Genomic DNA, 24,211 nt, shown 5'->3' with positions numbered 1-24,211 from the left:
AGTTCCATTTTGTTTAATATCCTTATGGGTCTGTGTACAATAAAAACAAAATGAAAAATATTCAAGGTACATGTGAAAACCAAAGGTGTAATAACATTTTAAAGAATTTACTTAATAAAGTTAGCAAACATTTATCTTATTTTAATTCTATTTTCTAGAAAGAATCGAAAGCATATACTTGTGAAACTTTTATCCTTATAGCGTCTGTTAAATTGTCTCGATTACACTTGCTTACACTAGCCAATAGAATATATAGCTAACACTTACCCGCCAAGATGCCTGCCGTAAAGGCTAGCAATAATATAAATGTGCGCTCCATCATTGGAGCTCGGCGGTAGCTTCTCTATTGGTGGTCAGGGTGGGCTCCTGTCAATTTATAGGAGATCAGGGAGAGTAAAGTACAGCGATAAAGTTTGCTGACGATTGTGAATATATCTTTATCTGTATAACGTTTATCAAATAGTTTGCTTCAGGTACAGAGTGCAATATTCTCTATTAGGGTAAAGTAGATTAATGAATATCATTGATTTCAAAGTTTATCAATTATCAATATAATGTTACGTATTTATTATGCAATTGTCAAACATGCAATAACGCATACATGTTCAACGCGTTTTGGTTATATATGATTGTCTAAGAAAACTAATTTGTGCAAGTTTAAACATTTTTGCTTTACTTCGCAATGTCTTGCTGCTTATATCTGACGAATATTCAGGACAAAGCACTTAAAGTTAGTCCAACTTGTTTCTTTTTTATGGAGCAAACATAGCATTATTCTCTACGTACTTATTTGAAATTGAGTTTTGAGGAGTGATTTCAATTCCTAGCTAATATATACATATAAAATCTGGTGTGCAGCAGTTAGGCTATTGGTTAATAATTTGGCCTTAAAGGCATAAAATTATATCAGTATTTAAGATAATTTTAATTTGTTTTTGTAGTGAATTTAACATAAAACATTTATTATCCCTCTTTTTAGTTCCCTTGTACACCCTAGTAGCTGATGACATCATTCATGACTCAAATATGCAATCCAATCAAAAAGACTAAAACAATGTCTTTTGTGATATTAAAAAAAGCGAGCAGTACTCAGATTTAAATAAGCAAAATATTTTTGTTAATAGATAATTATGATAACATTTCGTTTGCTTAAGCAACTTTAAAGGTCAAATATAGATCATTATAATATTGTGGAATCATCATTGTTCGTGGAAGACCAATGTTCGTGATTCTCGTGGGTAACCCTTGCCCACGAATTTGCATTCCAACTAACTTATATGAGATCATTTGTTTAACATTTATTGAAATTATCCCGATTTTACTACCAACAAAATTACGTCGCCATGACCAAGGAAAATTTTGGCAACACACGTGCATTGACCCCCCACGAATAAAAATGATTCCACAGTATATTATCATTTAACGTATTGCATTTTACCTTCATCTAAAAATGATATTAAAACTTCTTTATCAGAATTTGAATTATACAATATCAATATTTGACACACTTTTCTTCTTTTTATGTGTGTGCGATGTTTATTTTAAAATAAAATAACAAAATAATTAAAAAATATCTTTCGGTATATTCATGTCTTAGGTTTACTCTATTTTTGAATTCATATTAATAAAGCTGACGAAATAATCACATGAAATGATAGTATAGTATCATTTAGATTATCTTTGTTTTCTTTTGATTCAGGATGATTCAGGTGATTGATTAAGATATACTATTCACAAACAGCTTGGAACAGACTTGTTGAACTCCCTTTTAGGTCTACACAGGAATCAAAACTGCATTGGCTACAATATCAAATTCTATATAGGGTTATTCCTACAAATAATTATATTTTTAATATATAAAAAACAGTCTGCTGTGTTTACTCTTTTTTTTTTATAAATGAAGAGAGTATTGATCACTTATTTTATGAATTTAATATAGAAAAATGGTGTTGTGTGATGTTTGAAAGTGGATTTTGATAGTTTGAAATTTTATTTACATTATATATACATTCAGTTCTTTATGAAAAATACGAAAACAGACATGTTTATATATTTGTTTTAACTTGATAGCTTTTATTGTGGATCATTATATATTTCGTGTAAATGTAAAAATAATAATACAAAAAAAAACTAATATTCATGCATTGAAAAATGTCATAACAGAAAGACTTTTATCCGAAAAACATTTGCTGTTGGAAAAATGCAGATATAGGGAATATAAAAGCCACTGACAGAAAATAAGTGAAACTATTGTGCTTGAATAAATGTTGATGTGGTAATTATTTTTAATTTATCATTTCTGTGAAGTTTGTTTATCTATCATATCAATTGTCCTTAATTCATTGTACACCCATACACTACCTCTCTCTCTCTCTCTCTCTGCTTTCACAACACAATAGAGTTGCAAAATTAAATAATTCATTAGTGATCATTCTTAACAATTGTATTAATCATATTTCATGTAGGTAGATATATATAGTGAAATGAAAAGGTTAAAAAAAAGTAAAATCCTTAATGACAGTGTTTGATCAAAAATCAAAATTGTTTAGAGTTTAATAACATACTGTGGAATCATTAATAACCTAAGTCGAACTTTTTAAAAAAATCTTTTAATGATGTTGTTATTGATATTTATTTATTACTGATTTGAAGAACAAGTATATCAAAATAGGTGGAAACAATATAGCAATAATTGGTCAACGAGACTAGGAAAAACAGGGGTAAAATCAGTTTTCTGAAGATGTAAAAACAATATAGTATACTTTTCTCAAGAAATGAAATCAAATGAGTTTATTTTTGTCATTTGAAATCGTCTAGCTCAATTTGATCATAATTAATAGGTTTCTTTCACTCGTTTGCACGTTCATACAGTTTAGAAACGTTTCTAAACATGCAACATGTTGCTTAATTCGAATTAAGGCTAAATTTGTCGTCAATCAAACCTGCAAACAAATATCTTTCTATTTTTGTTAATCATTTTAAAAATTTCTTCAAACGTGTTACGACATACAGATCCCTTCCTTCTGTAATATTTCTTTGTTATTATAATTGATGCTTGTATAACAAAAATATTTCATCATTAACACACTCATTAACAAATTCTTTCACGTCTCAGCTGTGTTAAGGAAGGTATCAGAATTCTAGCACGTTTGATTTAGGAAAATTTGCATATGCTCCGCCCCTTATTTATGATATTTTACGAGATGTATTTCAGTAATTAACAAATATCTACCAAAATGAATATGGTTAATTATTGGGTGAGATTGTTTCAAGAAAGGTGTACTGAAATAAAAATTTCAACTATTCTTTATATCTTGCGAAATTGTAAAATTCAAAAGTCGCCTGACGACTTATCGAGGTTGACTACGTCACATCGGCGCTTGCAGCTGTGATCAGAATAAACATGTGCACTTGAGTGACATTTCTGGGAATTTAACTCATTTACAACCAGTGTGGATGGAAATCGGTAGAGGATGCAACTGAACAAGGTAGGATTTATCTGTACTTCCCCTAGATGTTGATTTATATTATCTAATACTGTAGGATGAAACGGAAACAAAGGAAAATTCCCCGGCTTCGATTTTGTTTACTTGTTTACATTTGTTTTTCATGTAATATTGTGTTTGATTATCAATTTAGTGACTCGATCAGGCAAAGTAAATGTTCTGCGATTTGCTGATTTTGATCATAAAGAGTATTGATGTTTATGTAAATCGAAATGTGTTATTTCAACTAGTCTTCTTTTAAGATGATAACATGTATGAATATACAAAATTAAAATGTTGAACTGAATTTCCACAAAGGACTATATATGACATGGGCCTAAAATGGCCACTTGAAATGAATATCATCATTTTACTGTAATTCTTTGTTTTCTTTGTACAGATATATATATATATATATATATATATATATATATATATATATATATATATATATATATATATATATATATATATATATAGAAACACCATAAAATCCACAGTGGTCGGCGAGTTATAGATAAAAATTAAATAAGTAAACACGAAAAACGTTCAATATAGCTTAAGCGCTTTCATTTTAAAATCTTCAGAAGCTATATAATATATAATATAGCTTCTGAAGCTATATAATATATAATATAATATGTATAATATATAATATATAATATAATATATAATATAATATATAATATACCTTCTGAAGATTTTAAAATGAAAGCGCTTAAGCTATATTGAACGTTTTTCGTGTTTTCATATTTAATTTATATATATATATATATATATATATATATATATATATATATATATATATATATATATATATATATATATATATATACACACACAAAATGTTCATTTTGATTCAACTGCCTACAAGTAAGGAATATGATATCGTAAAGACAACCTTTTCTCGCCATTTTTGCATTTTTGCATTAGGTAGATCATTTTACTCCCTTCATTTTTAGACCATTTCAATGCAATGAAATATGTCGACACATTTATTTCTTCCTCGTTGTTGACGCCTTGCCTTTGTAATTTGAATAGAAACATTTAAATATCATTTGAATCATAATTTAAAGATGTTAACATGGTCGAATGTTTTGTAAGGACTTGACCTCAGAAACTGCCACTGGACCGGTTATGTGAACGACTGGGATTCCGATGTCGACTACCAAGTCCCACATGGTTACGTCATCAGAGGTGTGTTCAGCATTCACGACAACCACAGGGAGTAAGTATAAAATACATGTACTAATAAATACTAGCTTTCTGAGATTCATATTTGTTTTAATCACGCCTCCCCGGTAGTATGCATGTAGCAATGGAAGATCAATTTAACAAACTTTTAGAGAGGGGACATGATTTTAAGCCCGATAAATGTCACTCGTGTGAACGATGTTGCCAATAGGCCTCTTGCCTCTTAAAGTATAGAACATTTGTTATTGTGGCAATGTGGTGCATCTTGTAAAAATACGAACGACGATTGATAAATAAATTTATATTTAGTTTACTTTCATTTCTTTACAGGGACAGACGATTTAAGTTTGAAATTTGCCAATCTGTCTAGCTCTGAAGCAAAATCTACCCAGGTCCAGATACCTTACTTTGGTGCAATATGTTTTGTCACAATAAAAGTCATAGCTATGGAAATTATGTTGTTTTCGTTATGAACAGCTTTGCATGAAAGAAGCACAGGCACTTGTTTCTGAGAAAAAAATTTACCCTATAGTATAATAATAACACAAGGTATCTAACTCCGAATGAGGTAAACCACCCCCTCTCGTGTGTTGCAGTCGTTTTCGCTTTTATACGAAATGCAATGCAAAAGTGTTTAGTACCATTTTCTTCTACAATAAATTATCTAAACAACCATATATAGCATGCTTACTTTTGTTGTATTCTAATGTGCATAATCTGTGTCAAAACGTAAATTTTTTTCTCAGAAACAAGTGCCTGTGGAAAGAAGCCTTAAAGTTAACGTTTATTTGATAGCTATTAGTGTAAAATTTATCACAAAGCAGTTTGAGTTTCTGATAGACAACATCTTTGTAATTTTTGGAACAATCTGTTGGAATTCTATGGGTATAAAATTGTACCCCATTGTTAGCAGACCTATTTTTGTATTCTTATGAAGCAGAATTTGATTCAAAAACTTGTACTTATTCTTTAAAATTGAAATAAAAAACAATCTGCATTGTCATGATTGTTGGATATTTAGAGGAGCGGGCAGGGTTGAAAAATCTAAACTGAAATGGAAAATAATTATATGTAGATGTACGTGGCCTTAATTGTGTTAATTTGTTCAGATGACTGAAAAAAACCACTTTTTTTTATTGTATTTATTTCAAACCAGTTAATGGGTAGTGTGTGTGTGTGTGTATGTGTGTGTGTTCCCATGTTCTTCCCATTAATACTAAAATCGAATTAATTTGTTCCATTTTATTTATGAACTTTTGTATTAATTGAAGTCCGACCCATTTGCAAGGTATCTGCCCGTGATGCATGATGAACTCGTCCTACACTTTTCGTTAATTAGTCACAGGCACGTAGCATCGTTTTTGAAAGTGGGGGGGGGGGCAGACTCATGGTTACCCCGTTTTGGAAAGTTCTATTCTATTCTTTCACTAGGGCTGCGTTCAAGATTGTAGCTGTTACGTAGGGCTACGTAGTTGAACGGTAGGCTAGCCTAGCCGCTACGTGTATATTTGTATCCTAAATATTTTAAGCTAAGCATCAAATTCAAGATGGCCACCTTAGTTACCTCTTTGAAACAAACATGAAATCTATTTATTTAGTGATATTTTGTTCATCCTTTAAGTTATAATGAATTTTAACATGCATATCCGCTTGAAATTAACAAATTATGTAAGTGTAATTAGTCTTCAGTTGAATATTTCCAATTTCAAATCTGACACCTAGCGGTCCGTTCAATAGACCTAGATATCCACGACCTAGCGGCTAGGCTAGCTGCTACGATCTTGAACGCAAGCGTTCTATCCATCAAAACTAAAATCGCACATTCAAGAAACGAATTGGCTCATTTTATTTGTTCAACATTTGTCAAATCTTAACTTCTATGTATAATCTTAATATCTTACCGATAAATATATTAGTTATTTACAGACTCATCCAATATCATTTCATTGCAAGTATATATTTTGATGCAGACTACTGCTGACTTGGATCCGCCAAACCGTGTCCACCAACATACTCTCATTTTTGCTATTTCGGGCTTGTTGTTCGAAAATGAAAGTAGGTATTTGATGAATTTTACAAATATACTTATCAGATAAAATTCTATTATTGCTTACGGACATCGTCTCACACGTTTTTAATTACCAAAGTTGTAAGCAGTTACTCTGGTGCAGGAGTTTAAGAGTTTATTTGCAAAATGCCTTAAGTTATGAGTATAGATGTGCCTTCATAGACACAGGGGGTCCAAGTATAGACTGGATTTTTTCTTATTCTAAAAATAGATCTTGTGCCGACTGCTTAAATGTCTTTATCTCAACAAATCGTTGTACTCGGAGTGGACACCAATGATCGTCTTTCACATTTTCTAAAACTTTTGAATTCTCCGTAAAAGTCTGTGGCTGCGCAGTTCTAAGTGATTAAAAAGACATAGTTCTGTACGCGTGTGCACAATTTGCGTACAAAACAAATAGAAAAAACCTCAAATTTATTACTCATTTATCTTTTAACGACAGTCCTGGCAAGGTTGTGTCATTAATAGTCAGTTTAAGACATGTTTTCTTTTTTGGTCCATTTACATGTACGTACAAGATGACCAGACATACTTCAATACTTGAAATTAATAGACATGTACGGAAGCTTATTGAGGCCAGCTTAGCAGAAAAAATAATTTCTTTAGCGTTTAAACGCAATAACTATTGCGTTTAATCGCAATCTTTTGCGTTAAATCGCAATAAGTTTTGCGTTTAAACGCAAAAGATTGCGATTAAACGCAATAGCTATTGCGTTTAAACGCAAAGAACATTGCGTTTTAACGCAAAGGTTTGCGTTTAAACGCAAAGTTTTGCGTTTAAACGCAAAAAATTATTGCATTTAAACGCAATAATTTTTGCGAATAAACGCAAACGTTTTTGCGATTAAACGCAAACGTTTTTGCGATTAAACGCAACAATTTTGCGATTAAACGCAATTATCGTTGCGTTTAATCGCAAAAGGTATTGGGTTTAAACGCAATAGTTAATGCGTTTTATTGCAAAACTTTTTTTTTTATTTGAACATGGCTTTTTCTATTCAGACCAAAAGAAGAGGTTTACGACATACTTATGTTATGTATAAGTAGGACATACTTATGTTATGCCACAATCATCCGTCAATCTGTTCATTAAACGTTATGTTAGACATTTCTCGCTTTTTACGTCGTACTCTCTCCACTAATTCTAATGGTTTTTCAATTCGATAAAATCAAATAGTCCGCACATACACTGTATTACTGCCATCCATTATGCTTTATTATATCAATGTCAAATGAAAGTGATACTGTTTATTCAATATGACGAACTGATTTGGCATTTAATGTAATTGTTATATCACTGATTTAAATAAGTGATATCACCTATTGAAAAAGTGATAGCAATTATTAGAATTGGTATTATTATACGGAAGCTCATTGAGGCCAGCTTAGCAGAAAGAATAATTTCTTTTGCGTTTAAACGCAATTATTATTGCGTTTAATCGCAATCTTTTGCGTTAAATCGCAATAAGTTTTGCGTTTAAACGCAAAAGATTGCGATTAAACGCAATAGCTATTGCGTTTAAACGCAAAGGTAATATTGCGTTTAATCGCAATAATTTTTGCGAAAAAACGCAAACGTTTTTGCGATTAAACGCAACAATTTTGCGATTAAACGCAATAATCGTTGCGTTTAATCGCAAAAGGTATTGGGTTTAAACGCAATAGTTATTGCGTTTTATTGCAAAACTTTTTTTTTTATTTGTACATGACTTTTTCTATTCAGACCAAAAGAAGAGGTTGATGACATACTTATGTTATGTATAAGTAGGACATACTTATGTTATGCCACAATCATTCGTCAATCTGTTCATGAAATGTTATGTTAAACATTTCTCGCTTTTTTCGTCGTGCTCTTTCCTCTATTTCTAATGGTTTTTCATATTGTTTCTCTTAATCGAATCTTAATTATTCAATAAAATCAAATAGTCCGCACATACACTGTATTACTGCCATCCATGCTGTATTACATTATGTCAAATGAAAGTGATAGTATTTATTCAATATGACGAACTGATTTGGCATTTATTGTAATTGGTATATCACTGATTTGAAGTAGTGATATCACCTATTGAAAAAGTGATAGCATTTATTAGAATTGGTATTATTACTTATCAATCACTTATTTATCTTGTGATGTGAACAAGGGATATCACATATTTGAAAAAAAAAATGATACATGCATCACTCTCTGAGTGTGAATAGATGGAATCACCTATTCAAATAGATGATTTTACTTTTTGAAAAGGTTATATAACCTATTCAATTTGGTTATATCTTGGAGACAATAAATTTTCATAGTATAGCCATCAATGCAACTGTGTGTGCAAGTTCCATTTGTTTTAATTTGTCGCGCGAAGCGACATGCCTCTATTTATAAGGCCCCTTTGCATTATGCTCTTTGCGATGGATTCTTTTCCGTCTTTTCAATCCAACTATTTCTCACAGTCTAGATACCAAGTATCCGGCAAGCAAATATCACTAGGGCATCCATCAATAGCCATTTTGCATGTCATCTGTAATGAATTTGGAAACAAATATAAGCAAAGACTTATTCTCTTTCTTGTATTTATTTATGGCACGATCCTTCTTTTCAGGATACGTTTGCTTAGAAGTGCCTGATGCTTTCAAGTTATGACAACTTACTATTTCATTATAAGTTATTCCAAGTGAAAACCAGAAATTGAGTCTTTGTGATGTGTCAAGTGGTGTCATCAAATCACAGATTGTGTACATATACTAAATGTATATATAAGCAAATGAATTAATTGCGATTTAACGCAAAAATCATTGCGTTTAATCGCAAAATCATTGCATTTAATCGCAAAATTACTGCGTTTAATCGCAAAAATTATTGCATTTAATCGCAAAAACGTTTGCGTTTATTCGCAAAATATGTTGCGTTTAAGGTAATGGTCCATACCCCACTGGATAAATAAAATGCGTACAGAATTTTTTCATATTTTTCAAACGTGTATCTGAGGATATGTTCTTATCAAATTTTAACCTGTTGGCTGGTCCATCGGTATTATAAAAGCTAGGACCGTTGCTAAAAATAGAACCGATTGCGGAAAATGGCGCTTTTCTCATACATAAAGAATATAAACCTAAGCCTGAAATTTGACTTCCACAAAATCAGTTTTTGACTTATATCCCATGTAAAATAAAGGAATTATTATTTCAAAACAAAACTTTTATGTTACACTTGCTAATTTATCAAAAAATTGATAAATCTGCATACAAATTAGTTAAAATGAATAAATTTTCAAAGATAATTTAAGCTCTTATAATTTTATTTACGTACAGAATTCTCTAAAATTTTGATATTATTTACACCTTAACGCCCATAATCAATTGAAAATAAAATTACCCAAGGGACCGGCCTTTTCAGGATCACAATTGGCATATTTTTGGTAAAATCATTAAAATATATATTTTGAAAAAATATCCGTAAAAATAAAACTGTGCATAGGTTTATTATTTCATAACTCTAAAAAATATGTTTTGATTATTGTTAAATAGAAAACATGATTTAAACAAACTGTTGATTAATCTGTATTATTTAAATCGCAAAAGATGGTTTCTTTGAATATCGTCAAGTATTACGGATCGAGATCGGTATTTAGAAATTGCAGTCACATTTGTGGATAATGCTAACTACCTGATATATGCCTTCAAGACAAAACCTCTATTCATACCTTTTTTACTGGTTTTATAGACTGTTCTTATAATGAAATAACTTCTCTTCAGCGCATTATTTTAATTCTAAAAACATTTTTTGTGGAAATAAATCTATGCTCATTGCTAAGCGAATTGGATAAAGATGATAACGTGTTATAGGTCAACTTAATTCCCCTTGTGTATTTATCTCCCTTACGCACTGGAATATAAACTCGGTCAGGATTTCATTTTCGATGTTTATAGACTTTCGGGGATTTATGTTCAAAGAATTAGATTAAATTCAACTTTATAACGGATTGATGTTTATGCAGGACAAAAGTAAGCGGTCTAACGTTATATTTTCAAAACGAGTACGCAATCGATACAACCCAGTCATGTTATTTCGCTGATGAATACCCCGGTAGGCCTAATTGATTGCAGTTGTCAGGATTTTTGATATATTTGTTTTGAATCAATTTCTATGTCAGCTTGATTTCTTTGTTTTGTAATACACCTTTTAACGTAAGGTCTCAATTAGATCGGGCACGGATAAGACGTAATAACGCGTGAATTACGTCAGACGTTGTTTTGTGACGTATGGATAATTACCTTAAACGCAATAATAGCTTTGCGTTTAAACGCAATATTTGTTTTGCGTTAAAACGCAATAATTTTGCGATTAAACGCAATACATTGCGTTTAAACGCAAAACTGCGTTTTAATGCAATCCACTTTGCGTTTAATCGCATAATTTTTTGCGTTTTATCGCAATCTTTTGCGTTTAAACGCAAAATACATTGCGAATAAACGCAAAAGATTGCATTAAAACGCAATAACTATTGCGATTTAACGCAACATAAATTAATTTATTTACTGACTTGGCCTCAATAAGCTTCCGTATTTAGGAGTGTAGGACTCGTGTCTTAAAAAACGACTGAGCACATTGCGTGCAAATGCAGGTGCCTTTCATTTATATAATCTTACTTTCAAACAAGTTTTTCAGCCAATCAGACTATGGTTTTTTCTTTCACCTCTCACAGGGAATTAGTCAAGAGACCTCAAGCTACACAGTCCCTAAAATTCAGCAGAGTTGCAAGCTTTTCATGATATTTTTTGTGTTAATATGCATTCATAAACGAGTTGCAAATTTCGAGTTTAAAATCTAATCTGCGACCGTTTAACATCTCCTAGGCTACTCAATGACAAACACTCTGATTAGAGAACAGTTTTTTACGCTATTCGAAATGATGGTGCTCATCATCAAACGTGTGTACATGGAATTCATTTTAATCCAATTTCGCAATTGGTTGTGATGGCGCCATGTCACTAATTTCTATCTCGACAATTTTACATCCCTACGAAACATTCAAACGGATATACTTAATGTTTATATATTTTGTGACTAGTAAACGATATTAAGATTACTAATAGGGCGACCTTCCTTAAAAAGTCAGAATATAACATGTTGTCGAAATATTGCTCTCTTAAGAGAGACAGAGAGAGTTTAGTATCGGATATTATCAATTTAGAACAGTCAAAGTTATCTACCACCTTGAAAAACACTTGATTTATTAACACTAGTCGTCATGAGAACATTTAATCTTTTAAAAGTATTTCAAAATTATGTATGCATTTTACGTCCAATTTAATTAATTTTTAAGATTTTGAATTATTTTCTCAAGGTACCCGACATTGATGAAATTGATAGATGACAAAGTTCAAAACAAAAATACAATTTTACGTGTGATAATAATTGAATGGCAAATAGTTATTTGAAAAAAAAGGTTTTTCTTTACTAGTATTTTAAAGGTGATAAATGATATAGGCCCATGTAGATAACTATTTAGACAATAAAATGCTTTCTTCGGTGATTCATGCGGGATATGAAAGTGGCTACATTGTAGAAAAAATGCATAATTTTTTCTGCAATGATCACTACCTTCATAACTCGCATGTGTCATCAAAGAAAGCATGGTGCTAACACCTGTGCCAACGAGAGATATTAATATAAGTTGTAGAACTTGTTTATCAATCGTTGTAATATAAATAAAGTTCAGTTTAAGTTTAAAGAAAGCATTTTACTGTTTATATTTACATCTTTCTTTAAAAAAAAATAAATTGGTTGTAAAAAGTAAGTAAAATCCGCTAAATTATTGTTAATATACATCAATACGTTAGCTTAATTTCGTGCAGTCCGTGATTTCTCTTAGGTCGCTGTAGGTTTTGACCAATCCATAAACGGAGAGTGTTTATCTAAGTCCTGTTAGTTTCAGTCGATGTAGGTTCGACCAATCGATAAACGGGGCGCGTAGATTTTAGTCTGGCTGTTTATACAGCTATGAATTAACAATACGTTTCCGAAAGAAATAGAAGGATTATACTCGGAAGTTTTAAATATGAAAATGAATGTTCAGGAGATTGTGACGCATTTAAAACATTAGCATTATACTTAAAGCATGTATGCCGGTAAAAGATTGACAGGAATCAATACATATAACATTTTCACAACTATATTTATTTTTACCTGTGAAACAAAATATGATGATGTCGTGCAAGAATAACCTGATTTTCAGTGCAAACTATTTCATTTTTAAATTAGTTGATTTTTATCTCATTTATTCAATACTGCTATGAGAAAGAACTCGTTCGTATCACAAACAGAGCATACATGTAACCTGTAATCATTTGTGTCGCAAATTTTATTTTTTTAAAACTATTAAATGTAGAACATATGTACATATAATATTTTTTCTTTTGTTAATTTACGAAAAAATCATATATTGTCCACAAAAATTGCAATATTTAATATTCTTAATGTGCAAAAATTTCGTTACTGTTATCTTTAAAACCAAAAGATGTACAAAATATTATCAAAACCGATTTGGTTTGACTTTTCCTATAGCGTCACGATCATTTCTGTCAGCTACGTCATGCATAAATTATACACGCCGCCGGTGTGAAAACTATATGATTGGTTAACTCCTATTTTTAGGCCGAGTTATCAGTATACGCTTGTCAATGCCAGAGCTGAAGGATTTCTCAGAACAGTTTATTTCCCCCCAATTTTATTCATTCAAAATCGACTATCCCGTATGTTTAAATTCTGTGCTAAACTCTCTCTCTCTCTCTCTCTCTCTCTCTCTCTCTCTCTCTCTCTCTCTCTCTCTCTCTGTGTAAACGGGCGTTAAACCATAGCCTCAAGCTACGGTCCAGAGTACGGCGTTATAAAAAATATAATATTTAAAAGTTGCATGTGCTAAGCGTTCATTTCACGTAAATACCGTTCATTTCATGTAAATACCGTAAATGTATAATGCACATGTATTACCTACTAACTTGCCAGTCAAAGTGATAGGTATGAATTCCTCGATTTCTACACCTTTCGATCGGCAATCGACAGTCAATAAAAGTATATTGAACGATGGTGTGAAAGAACGAGACGGAAGTGGAGAGTGCAAGGAGGTTTGTACATGTGCGTCTTCATTAGGCAAGTGTCCGATTCGTTTCTCTTCTGTTGCCCTATCACTTTCGGTGTAAATATATATACTAAAATATCCACAAACCATTTACTGCAGATTTCTTTATTTTACCTGTCTCTGAACCCCCGATCACCCGCTCCATACATGAACACTGGTTTGTTTACATACATAAAAAATACAGTTCTTGATCCGCTTTCCGAGTACGGTTAAAGGTTGTTTAATAGGAGAAAGTTTGGGGCGGGTAAAGCTACAAATATTAACAGTAGTAAACTAAATGAAGACTTATTTAAATGGATTATTTGCACAAAATGTGGTATGGTATGATGTAAATATTTTTAAAAAATAGTGTTATTTTTATACGCGGCAAATTGCCGTAAAGTTTTTTTGTACATGTAAGTATTGTATGCACTGTAGCTTTATATTTTCTAACCCAAAATTTATACACAGAGCTACAGCTATATATGTTATGTACAGTATGTATTGTTTTATCACAAGTGTACACTTTACCCATGTGAATTTTTCATTCTCTGATATGTTGTTGTTCTGTTCGTGCATAATTTAGTCTTAGTTAACCAGCAGCCAATCAGCGGTAAGCTGAATCCACCAATAAAAAAACTGTGGTTAAGGTGCGGGTATTGTTTATGTATGACGTAGCTGAAAAAGTTGAACGCGACGCGATCGGAAAAGTCAAACCAAATCGGCTTTAGTAATATCTTATGTTTAAATCGGCCCAACATCGGCCCCGTGGCACTCTACGCAACTGTGTGATCCGCCCAAAATCGGCCCTGTGGCACAGAAGTGGTTAAAACGAACAAGGAATTAAAGCAAGTAAACCAGTCTAGCACTGTCATTCTTTGTCTGTCTGTCTGCCTATCTTACACACATTAAAAATTATTTCCTTTTGCGAATTTCTTAAACTGCATCATGATAAACCTTTACAGCTGCAGCCAGCAATGCCCGCCTCTTGACCACTAACATATTTGCGTTATCATGACTAATTAATTAGTTTTTGAAAATTATCCGCTATTAATGACAATGATTGTTACAAAAATATCGTATTAATGATGCATACAGGCTCTAAAACAATGTAAGTTGGTTATATAAAATCGCTTTAAAACATTTGGTGTTTTGCTTAATTACACATATAGGGTAGATTTACAATTTTATTTGAGTAAAAATATTCCGGAAAACCTTGTTGTCCTTTTAACAAAATATAGACTGTCATCGCATATGCTTTTGGTAGAGCAAGGCCGATATAATGGAACTGTCAGATCGATGCGTATCTGTAAATATTGTAATTTAGGTGAAGTCGAGGATGAATTCCATTTCATACTTATCTGTCCATTTTATAACACTGCACGAAAAGTCGTGTTTAATTTCACCTTAAATGCTATTTAAACGTTACGATTATTTAAAATTTAAGTATGTAGTATTACATATTGTGTGCCCGAAAACGTTTAAAAATAATTAGCATTTAATATGAGTTTACTGGATTCCGTAAAAGAACAAATTTAATAATGTCGGAAAAATTGTAAACTTACTCATACGTACAGATTTAAGTGTTCCGTAAACTAACATTATACCTCTTGTATGTAAAACGTATAAGTTTCATTAAAGATGCTCAATAAAATAAGTTTAATGGATATATTAAATTTGTTTGGTTAATAAAATTTAATGTTGAATTTTAATTCATTATTTGTTCTCGTTTAATTTACATTTTACATTATAAAACTGTCAAAAATTAAATTATATACGGATATCTTAAACTTCCTAAAACATTCAAATAAACGCTTTTATCAACTTACATTATACCTCTTGTTTATGCGACGATAATATTTTGATTAAACCTGCCAATATAAACTGGAATTGTATATATTTTACGTCATTATTATTTTCGTTTATTAGATAATTATACCACCGCATACATCTGTATATAACTTCAAACATCAAGTTGTTTTCTTTGAAATTGTTTTTGCTATCATTTTTGAAAATTAAAATCACACACAAGTCCACTTAAGATTCGATTTTATTGCATGTTAAAGTCTCAAAGATGTAAAAAAAAAAATACATGTATTCTTACAGAGCAAAACATTTCAAAGTTTTAAGCATAAAAGTCACAATTTAGAAAATTATAATATATACGTACGTCATGATCAGATACATATGGAATGGATGCCATTATAATTTCTGATATAGTTCTTAAAAAATACTTGGGTAAAATGTCCAAATTTGGAATTGTGAAATGCACATTTGACTGCAAATGCAGGCTAATACACATTAAATGGAAATAATGGAATCTATATTGACTAGTAGGAAATAAAAACACAAATGAAACAGACCCATAAAAATTGCTGCATGGTCTGCAAATAACAAATTCTAGTTTAACTTGCGTATTTTCATATACAACATAAATTACAAGATAAAGTCAGTTTTTCTATATAATGCATGTGGATAAAGAAAAGCAATTGTTGAAAGTTGACAATACTGAAGTAATCAAATTTTTGTACTTATTTACTGGTCACTAAAATACATACACACGCACACACAAATTCTCTTTCCTAGTACATGTATTTCGAAAATAGCATGTTTTCATAGAAACATACATACTACATACATACTCTATAGTTCATAACTGCAAATAGATAAGAGTTTCCATGAAAACCACTTCAGAGAAGATATATATTAACAATCATATTATATGAATAGCGTTGAAAAACCCTATATATTTATATATATGATGCATACAAATACCAAATTATACTAAATTGAATGAACAAATTGTTCAATAATAGGATGTACATGTGCATTTCTAATCTCTAATTTTAAATACTTCATGTGATTTAAAAAAAAAAATTCCTTAGGTTTTACATTATAATATTGAAAATTTATTATACAGAAAGGAAAAATACATATTCTAATGACCAGACTATTCAGTTAACATTTTGGAACATATATAAAGTAATTTTAATTTACACAAACTTCCAATGCAAACAATACCGTAATTGATTATCAAAATTTGGCGAAATGGTAAATTTAAATCATGGAAATTCAATAAAATTCTTCTAGTCTATCCTAATAAGGTCTGGAATAAGATCAAGCATATGCATGTACAAAATTTAAAAAAGTTTTGACACTATAAAAATTCAACTCAATCTTACTTATCATAAAAAGAAGTTTTCCCAATATTTTACTCAGAAATGTCTTATCAAGTCTTGTTTATTTCTTGCATCTGTAAGAAACTGACAGGGAAGCCTCACTCGCCCACAAGCAAGAGCAAAAGGATCGGTCTGAGACACCACCTTTCTCTTACTTGGGTATCAAGATCTGCAACTTACTGCCAGCAAAACCCTTTCAAAATACTTTTTCATTGTCTCCTGCTTAAAATTCACTTTCAATAAAAATTCTTCTAGTCTATCCTATTAAGGTCTGAAATAAGACCTGGCATATGCATGTACAGAATGTAAAATATAGTTATGACACTATAAATATTCAACTCAATCTTACTTATCATAAAAAGAAAACAGTTCCCCATTATTTTACTCAGAAATGTCTTATCAAATCTTGTTTGTTTATTCCTTGCATCTGTAAGAAACTGACAGGGAAGCCTCACTCGCCCACAAGCAAGAGCAAAAGGATCGGTCAGAGACACCACCTTTCTCTTACTTGGGTATCAAGATCTGCAACTTACTGCCAGCAAAGCCCTTTCAAAATACTCTTGCATTGTCTCCTGTATATTTTTAACAACAAATTTTGTTCATTATAGAGTAATTAAGCTAATTAATTATATAAGTGAAACTTGTACAAATATGTAGATTAAAATTACTTGAGATAAAAATTGTATTTTTTCCGTAAATTTTCTAGTCTACGCCCAAGTTTCAGGAACAAGCTCTGAAAGATATACATACAAAAAGTCCTGTATAACTGCCTAGATGTCCATAAAAACTACTCTTTACTCAATAAATTATCAAAAATCTAGTTTTTAACTCTTTACTTAGAACAAAAGAAACAAATTATGATAAAATATTCATTAAAATAACCAATTTATATCACTCATATATGTGTTCAGTTTATAATTTGATCTATGATTTTAAACTTATACAAGCCTTTGACAGGGAAGCCTCACTCGCCCACAAGCAAGAGCAAAAGGATCGGTCAGAGACACCACCTTTCTCTTACTTGGGTATCAAGATCTGCAACTAACTGCCAACAGAGCTCCCTTTAAAAATAAATAACTTCTTATTGTCTTCAGTTCTATTATGCTATAAAGATGTGTGCACTAATTACTGGAAATAAACTAAACATATTTGTAAATAAATTGAGATAAAAAAAAGTATGACTTGGTTACATGCCAATATGACAAAAATTGAAAAACATAATGGCCAAATTTAATCTGTAATTGATCAGCATAAAAAAAAATTCAACAATAAAAAAATACACAATGAATATTCTTTTATATAACAGTATGAGTTGAACAAGTAATATCAGATCCTGTATTTTAAAAAATACCCAGCATATTTTTAGGTTCATCATACTACAACAATACATCAAGCTATTTTGCAATGATTTTACAGTCATATCACATATTGAGCTTTGCAGTTCTCAAGAAGTGTTAAACAACTCTTTATACATGGATAATAAACCTACGTCAAAATATGAACCTCTTGCGAGAAACAAAAATTGTCCATGGGACGGAGTTAACAATTTTATACAATCAACAATGTATATGTCAAAATGCTTGCATATTAGTAAAACCATATAATAACTTTCAGCTCAGGTGAGCTAATTATACATGACTTTTAAAATCTCAAATGGCCCATTTCTGTTCATTTGATATATTTTCTCGTTTGTCTCTAGATGATTCATTGTTGGTCCTTATACGTCTTATACTTTGCCTTTTTGAACATTTGGATTTCAGAGCAGAACTTTTGGTGTCCAATTAAACATTCGTCAGAGCGCCACTTTAGAGATGTGATTTCATATATTGTGTCATCTTCCCAATCATTTTCATATTCTGATGACATCATCAAGTACTTGACAAGAAATACAGGTTCTACTTGTTTCTTTTTCTCCTCATCCCAGGAGGTCTTTTGTTTAAATACAGCCTAACAGCCTGTCTATAGTATAACTTCCATTTTCTACAACATATATACACACATAAATACACATGTTTATACACACATATTGTCTTTAAAAAGCCAACATTGTAAAATGTTCAGGCTTTTCTTTTAAATTCCTCAGACAATTTATTTAAGCATTAAATCATTGTTTTTGGAAAGAGGAGTAACAGGTGTTTGTGCATCATGAAAATTTGTCTGCACACACTATTGCAGTTATTAGACTATATATTTCAAAAAACAAGAGATATTTGTGAAACACAATTGTCTCCGTCTTCCTTGGAGACCTCTACAAAGAAATGAACGAAAAAGCAAATAATTGGGATTTTCCCATATCCAAAATATCAAAAATTGCTCATTTAGACTCTAAATCAAACTTGACCAAAATATTATTATGATGAATCTGTGTGTCAAATTTCATATCAATAGGAGCAACCTCTGCGTTAAAGGAAATTGTTGGTGGACCGGCCGATCAACAACAGCAATGTAGTATTCCCTCCCTTGTCTGAAGGGGGCATAATATCAAGTATTTACATTTCTGTTAATTCTTGCCTTATCTGCAAATGCGATTTATACATCAAAACTCCTTATTAATCTTAAAAGGTAAGTTAAATCAATGGAACAGTCACTGTATATAATACAGCATAAATTAGAACTTCACTACAAGTTCATGATTTTGGCAGTTGTAAACAGGGACATTTGAACATATGTATGGTCTAGACTCTCAAAACATGTAGTGCATATAATTGGGCATACCCTTGTTTCCTTTGATACAGATCCATTCCTTTCTTGAAAGGATCGACTCTCTCCTTCCTTTATCTTGCATAGACAGGAAATATCTGTTTATTGCATCTAAAATATAACATTGCAACAAAAATTATAATATTATTTGTAAAGTTTAATTTAAATACAAGAGTGCGGGATCTGACAAACACAGGGTTCGACACTAACTGTTTTATGCATTAGTCCAGCCGGACTAGTGCCTGTTCATTTTAACTAGTCCGCAGGCAATTTTATGTGCCCGTCAGAAATAAATTAAAAAGCATTACCGTATTTCCCTTATATATAGTATGGAGTTTTTAAATAGCATTTGTAAGAAAGGGGTGCATAATATACACTATAATGTTTTTCTTACAGGTGTTGCACATGTTTAGTTGTATTGTGCTATGCAGTACATAGCAATGAGCTGCGTATTCACTATCTCTGTGTACTAGGTGTACGCCGCCATTACAGATGTTATAAATAGATCTATGCAAATTAGATCCAGGCTATGAGCTACCTTGTTCTTTTCATTGTCTAAGTTCTTTAAAAATCTGTATAAAATAATAAGCAATTTATTACAAATTATTTAATGTAAAACATTGAATTCATTTAAATTAAACAACTCACAGGAGATTCGTTTCACCTTTATATTTTTAAAACACATAAGCGTCCCTTTCGAAGCTGTTGTTGTGAACACGTGCGTTTGTAACCTATTAATTTTCTCGGACATCCCCTTACTGCAAAGAAATAATCAAGTCACCCATAATATCCTGCATACCTCCGTTGTTTTCGCTCGGTAACTCTATAATCACTGCATATGCTAGATAATAAAAATACAGTCAAGGTTTTCCATTAAAATGTCAACAATCACACATTGTTAATTTACACATTTTTTAAGCAAAACTTTTTATTAGTTTGACCGGACAGACTAGACAGAAATTTTATTCATCCGTATGAAAATCTATTAGTCTGTGACTAACGGACTAAGGTTAGTGTCGAACCCTGCAAACAAAAATTTTTATTGGTGTGGTCTAAGTTATTAATTCTTTAAAAAGTTTTACTTCAATATTTGGTTTCCATCATCAGATTTCATTTTTCACTACAATCCTAGGGAAATTCCATGGGAGTGTCCATCATGCACAGCAATCTGAAAGTATGCATTTACAAAATATCATACCAAGGCCATACAATTATATAGTTGCTGATATTGAGATAACTCCTCTCAATACGCTCCACATGTACATTACAGTATAAGCCTGTATAATACAATTAACAAAAATTTTAGATGTGTACAAATGATTGAATATATATTAATATACAAGCCAGTCACAACATTTATGCTTATCAAATATATGTATGTTATGTCTCAGTAATATTACATTCAAACATGCAAAAAAAAAAATCAGTAAGGTATACAGAACATCATGAGTTTTAGGTGTGGAAATCAGGTGTACAACAAAAATGAAAGGCTTTATCACCCAATTCTTTTATTTATTTTAGCCAAAGCTTTGTAAAATGTTGTGTTCAGATGAAGCCTACTGTTTTAATTCCTGTTTTTTGTCAGAGAATGTACCACACAATCCACTAACTCTTAGCCCCCCCCCCCCCCCCCAACAAGATTCCAGCAAAACCTAATTCAAAAAACATTTAAACAAAATGCTACAATAGATTAATCACTGAAAAAAAAATCTGCAGCTTCAATTCAGTCATGAATTTTTTCAGGGCTGGGACGATACTTTACTTAGCAGATTTGGTACAAATCACGATACATGAGATGCGATATGATACATATCACGATACATTGCAACTTAATGAAAACATGAACAAGGGCTTAAAATTTATTGAATCTGTCTATGTATCACCACATGTCCAAAGTGATTTCATTATATTTAAAATGAACGTTGAACAATTTACAAATTACTTTCGTCTTGTATTCAGTACTTTTCATAAACAAATAATCCGAAAGTTTTCCACACTCCAGATTTAGCTTCTATTTGACAACTTTACGAGGTTTTTTGCCATCTTTGTACTTTCATATTAGGCGCATGGACTTAAAATAGCTGATATATGAAGCTCGGATATTTTTGGAAAATAAAAAAAAAGTTTGCTACGGTATCGCTGTATTAATGGTAAATGTATCAATCCAAATATCGTCAAAGTATATACCGTGATGAACTGGTGTATTGTCCCATCCCTATATTTTTTTGCGGTTATATGTTAAAGATAGCAAATCAGACCAATATTTTATTGACATCAAATATACTTACATGTACTTGGCTGGGTACACATATTTTAACTTTCTTATTTCCTTTCTTTTGCGATGGATTACTTTCAGAGAGTATTTAGCGATGATTTCCTTCTGCCCCTCCAAGATTTTTTCCTGCTGAAACTCAATCTTTCTCAACTTGAAAAGAGGCCACGATGCTGGTCCTATTCATCAAAATAGTAAAAATAAATCAAAATACAGGCATTGAAGAGTTATTCTAGTCCTCTAAGGGGAATCAAGTCAAGTCGTACCCAAACCGACTCGTATACCCAAGCCGACTCTTAATCAATAGGTCACAGATTGTGACTATAATGGGTAGCAATTCTTGGTTAATAGCTACACTCTGTCCCGAGTTTTTTCTTCTTTCACTTTTTCTTGATATTCTGATAATCATAAATACCTATATGCTCAAATTATGTTCATCCTCAAAATAGATATGAATTCGAAATATCTTCAGATTATCTGTTTTGAAACACCCCTTTGGCTTTTGCCCCTTCAGATCTCAATATACAACTCAAAATAGTCTATGGGGATTTTTCATTGCACCAGCCATGAAATAGCCACCTGGATAACGTTGAATAATTGTGCAAGGTATATATTCCAAGTGATTTCCACATGGTGAAAAGATGTAGACATTTCCTGTTATAAATTTCCATAAGAAATTTATTTACCTTCCTGTGAACTTTTATGAGTGAAAAATGATGTCATTGAATGGAGATATCTTGGATATATTTTCCATTTCATCGATTTCAACTGTACTTCTATTTGAGTGTAGGTGTATTTTTATAAAAAATCATCAAAAAGTGATGGAAGCAATAACTTGGGACAAATTATAATAAACATTGATTAAATTTGAAACTTGTGTGTTTAATCATTGTCCCCCCCCCCCCCCCCATTCTCGATTTTTTTTTTATCATTTATTTTTAACTACGAGGGTTGTTCGGAAATTATTGAGACAAATCGATTATTTTCTTTTCTAAGTGACGAATTTTGGTAAAAATTGGCATAGACACTGAAGAAACACCAACAAATAATAAAACAATGTAATATTAAAAGAATATTTAATATTTTGTTTACGACAGTAGATAAACAAGACGGTGGTCGAGGTACCCGGCGCAGCCATGAACTCGGAGATTAAACAACTTTATCATCTACTTTATAAGTGTTCGTAGAATTACAGTTAATGATAAAAGAAATCAAATTAAATATGTTCATTTTGCTATTCTTTGAGACTAACTGTTGATTAAGTTTCACTGATGTTCGAGTTGAAATATGGATATGGTACACATATATTTACCAAACAATAAAAATCTGACAACGACTTTACATTGAATTTTGATGTCAAGGCGGCGCAACGAAAACCATTAAACTGGTGGAAATCTCAGATTGAAGAAGACCTTTTAAAGCCACACAATTGCGTAAAAAACTATACGATGACAAGACAAGGTACATCTGTATAGAACTTCAGTTCATCATATATTTTTTTCACTGATTGTTTAACTAGAATGAGGTCAAAGGGATTAATTAACAACTTTTGACACACTAACTGTTGTCAACAGTTCTAAAATATGTAAAAAAAAAAAATGACTGCAGGAGACATTCACAGTAATTAGACTTTCGGGTAAAAATAACTTGATTTTTTCTCTACAAAAATAAGAATGAGAGAAAATGTAAATGATGACATCTTGAAATTAAAACAAAAGATGAGAAATAAAGAATAATTCTTATTTCAGTTCGTTTGTAAGGTGTTTAAAACACGGGAGCAATAAGAAGCGTTAAAATGACGTTGCGAAAAGTTTGCGGTTGCGCCGGGTTACAGGACGAAGGCATGTTGGTCAGCTTACTAGGAATGATCTATTCATGCCATGAACAAGAAACTTTTCACATTGATAAACTCTATCCTGATTTACGTTCTGGTAAAATTTCAAGCCTTTATCTTTTTTACTAAAAGAATAAGAGAAAATGTCTCAATAATTTCTGAACAACCCTCGAACATATGTTGATTTAATTAAGCTACATTTAAAAAACGCAATTAACGCAAAAGCTATGTAGAAATAAAATATATACCCCTGGTATAAAAAGCAAAGAATTTGCAGCAGACACCATGTTGTAAAATTTGACACCTCGCTAGGAAATCCTTAAATTATTCATACTTGTTTCTATCATATTGCTGGTTCTATGGTATC

General features: G+C 31.4%; 2 protein-coding genes and 1 long non-coding RNA gene across 4 annotated transcripts in view; 1 reads left to right on the top strand and 2 right to left on the bottom strand.

Moving 5' to 3' along the window:
- LOC128183350 (uncharacterized) overlaps nt 1-337 on the bottom strand; it is a 32,411-nt gene extending 32,074 nt beyond the window's left edge. Inside the window, exon 1 of the mRNA XM_052852324.1 lies at nt 268-337. Within this exon, the coding sequence (XP_052708284.1) occupies nt 268-322 (55 nt within the window). The 5' untranslated portion in view covers nt 323-337. The remainder of the gene's footprint in view (nt 1-267) is intronic.
- LOC128183351 (hemagglutinin/amebocyte aggregation factor-like) overlaps nt 1-5,392 on the top strand; it is a 42,771-nt gene extending 37,379 nt beyond the window's left edge. For both annotated transcript variants that reach the window (XM_052852325.1, XM_052852327.1), the window contains exons 4-5: nt 4,590-4,713; nt 5,010-5,392. In XM_052852325.1, coding sequence (XP_052708285.1) covers nt 4,590-4,713; nt 5,010-5,049 — 164 coding nt within the window. In that variant the 3' untranslated portion in view covers nt 5,050-5,392. The remainder of the gene's footprint in view (nt 1-4,589; nt 4,714-5,009) is intronic.
- Nucleotides 5,393-15,891: 10,499 nt separating this feature from the next.
- LOC128185975 (uncharacterized) lies at nt 15,892-20,857 on the bottom strand. The gene is made up of 3 exons (XR_008243869.1): nt 20,821-20,857; nt 19,754-19,849; nt 15,892-19,018 (listed from the first exon to the last, which is right to left on the bottom strand). It is a non-coding gene; the product is annotated as an uncharacterized LOC128185975 (long non-coding RNA).
- Nucleotides 20,858-24,211: the final 3,354 nt, after the last annotated feature.

This window comes from Crassostrea angulata, chromosome 5, assembly GCF_025612915.1.
Source record: "Crassostrea angulata isolate pt1a10 chromosome 5, ASM2561291v2, whole genome shotgun sequence".
Lineage (NCBI taxonomy): Eukaryota > Metazoa > Mollusca > Bivalvia > Ostreida > Ostreidae > Magallana > Magallana angulata.
The sequence above is the reverse complement of the archived record's forward strand: the minus strand, read 5'-3'. Positions and strand labels throughout refer to the sequence as shown.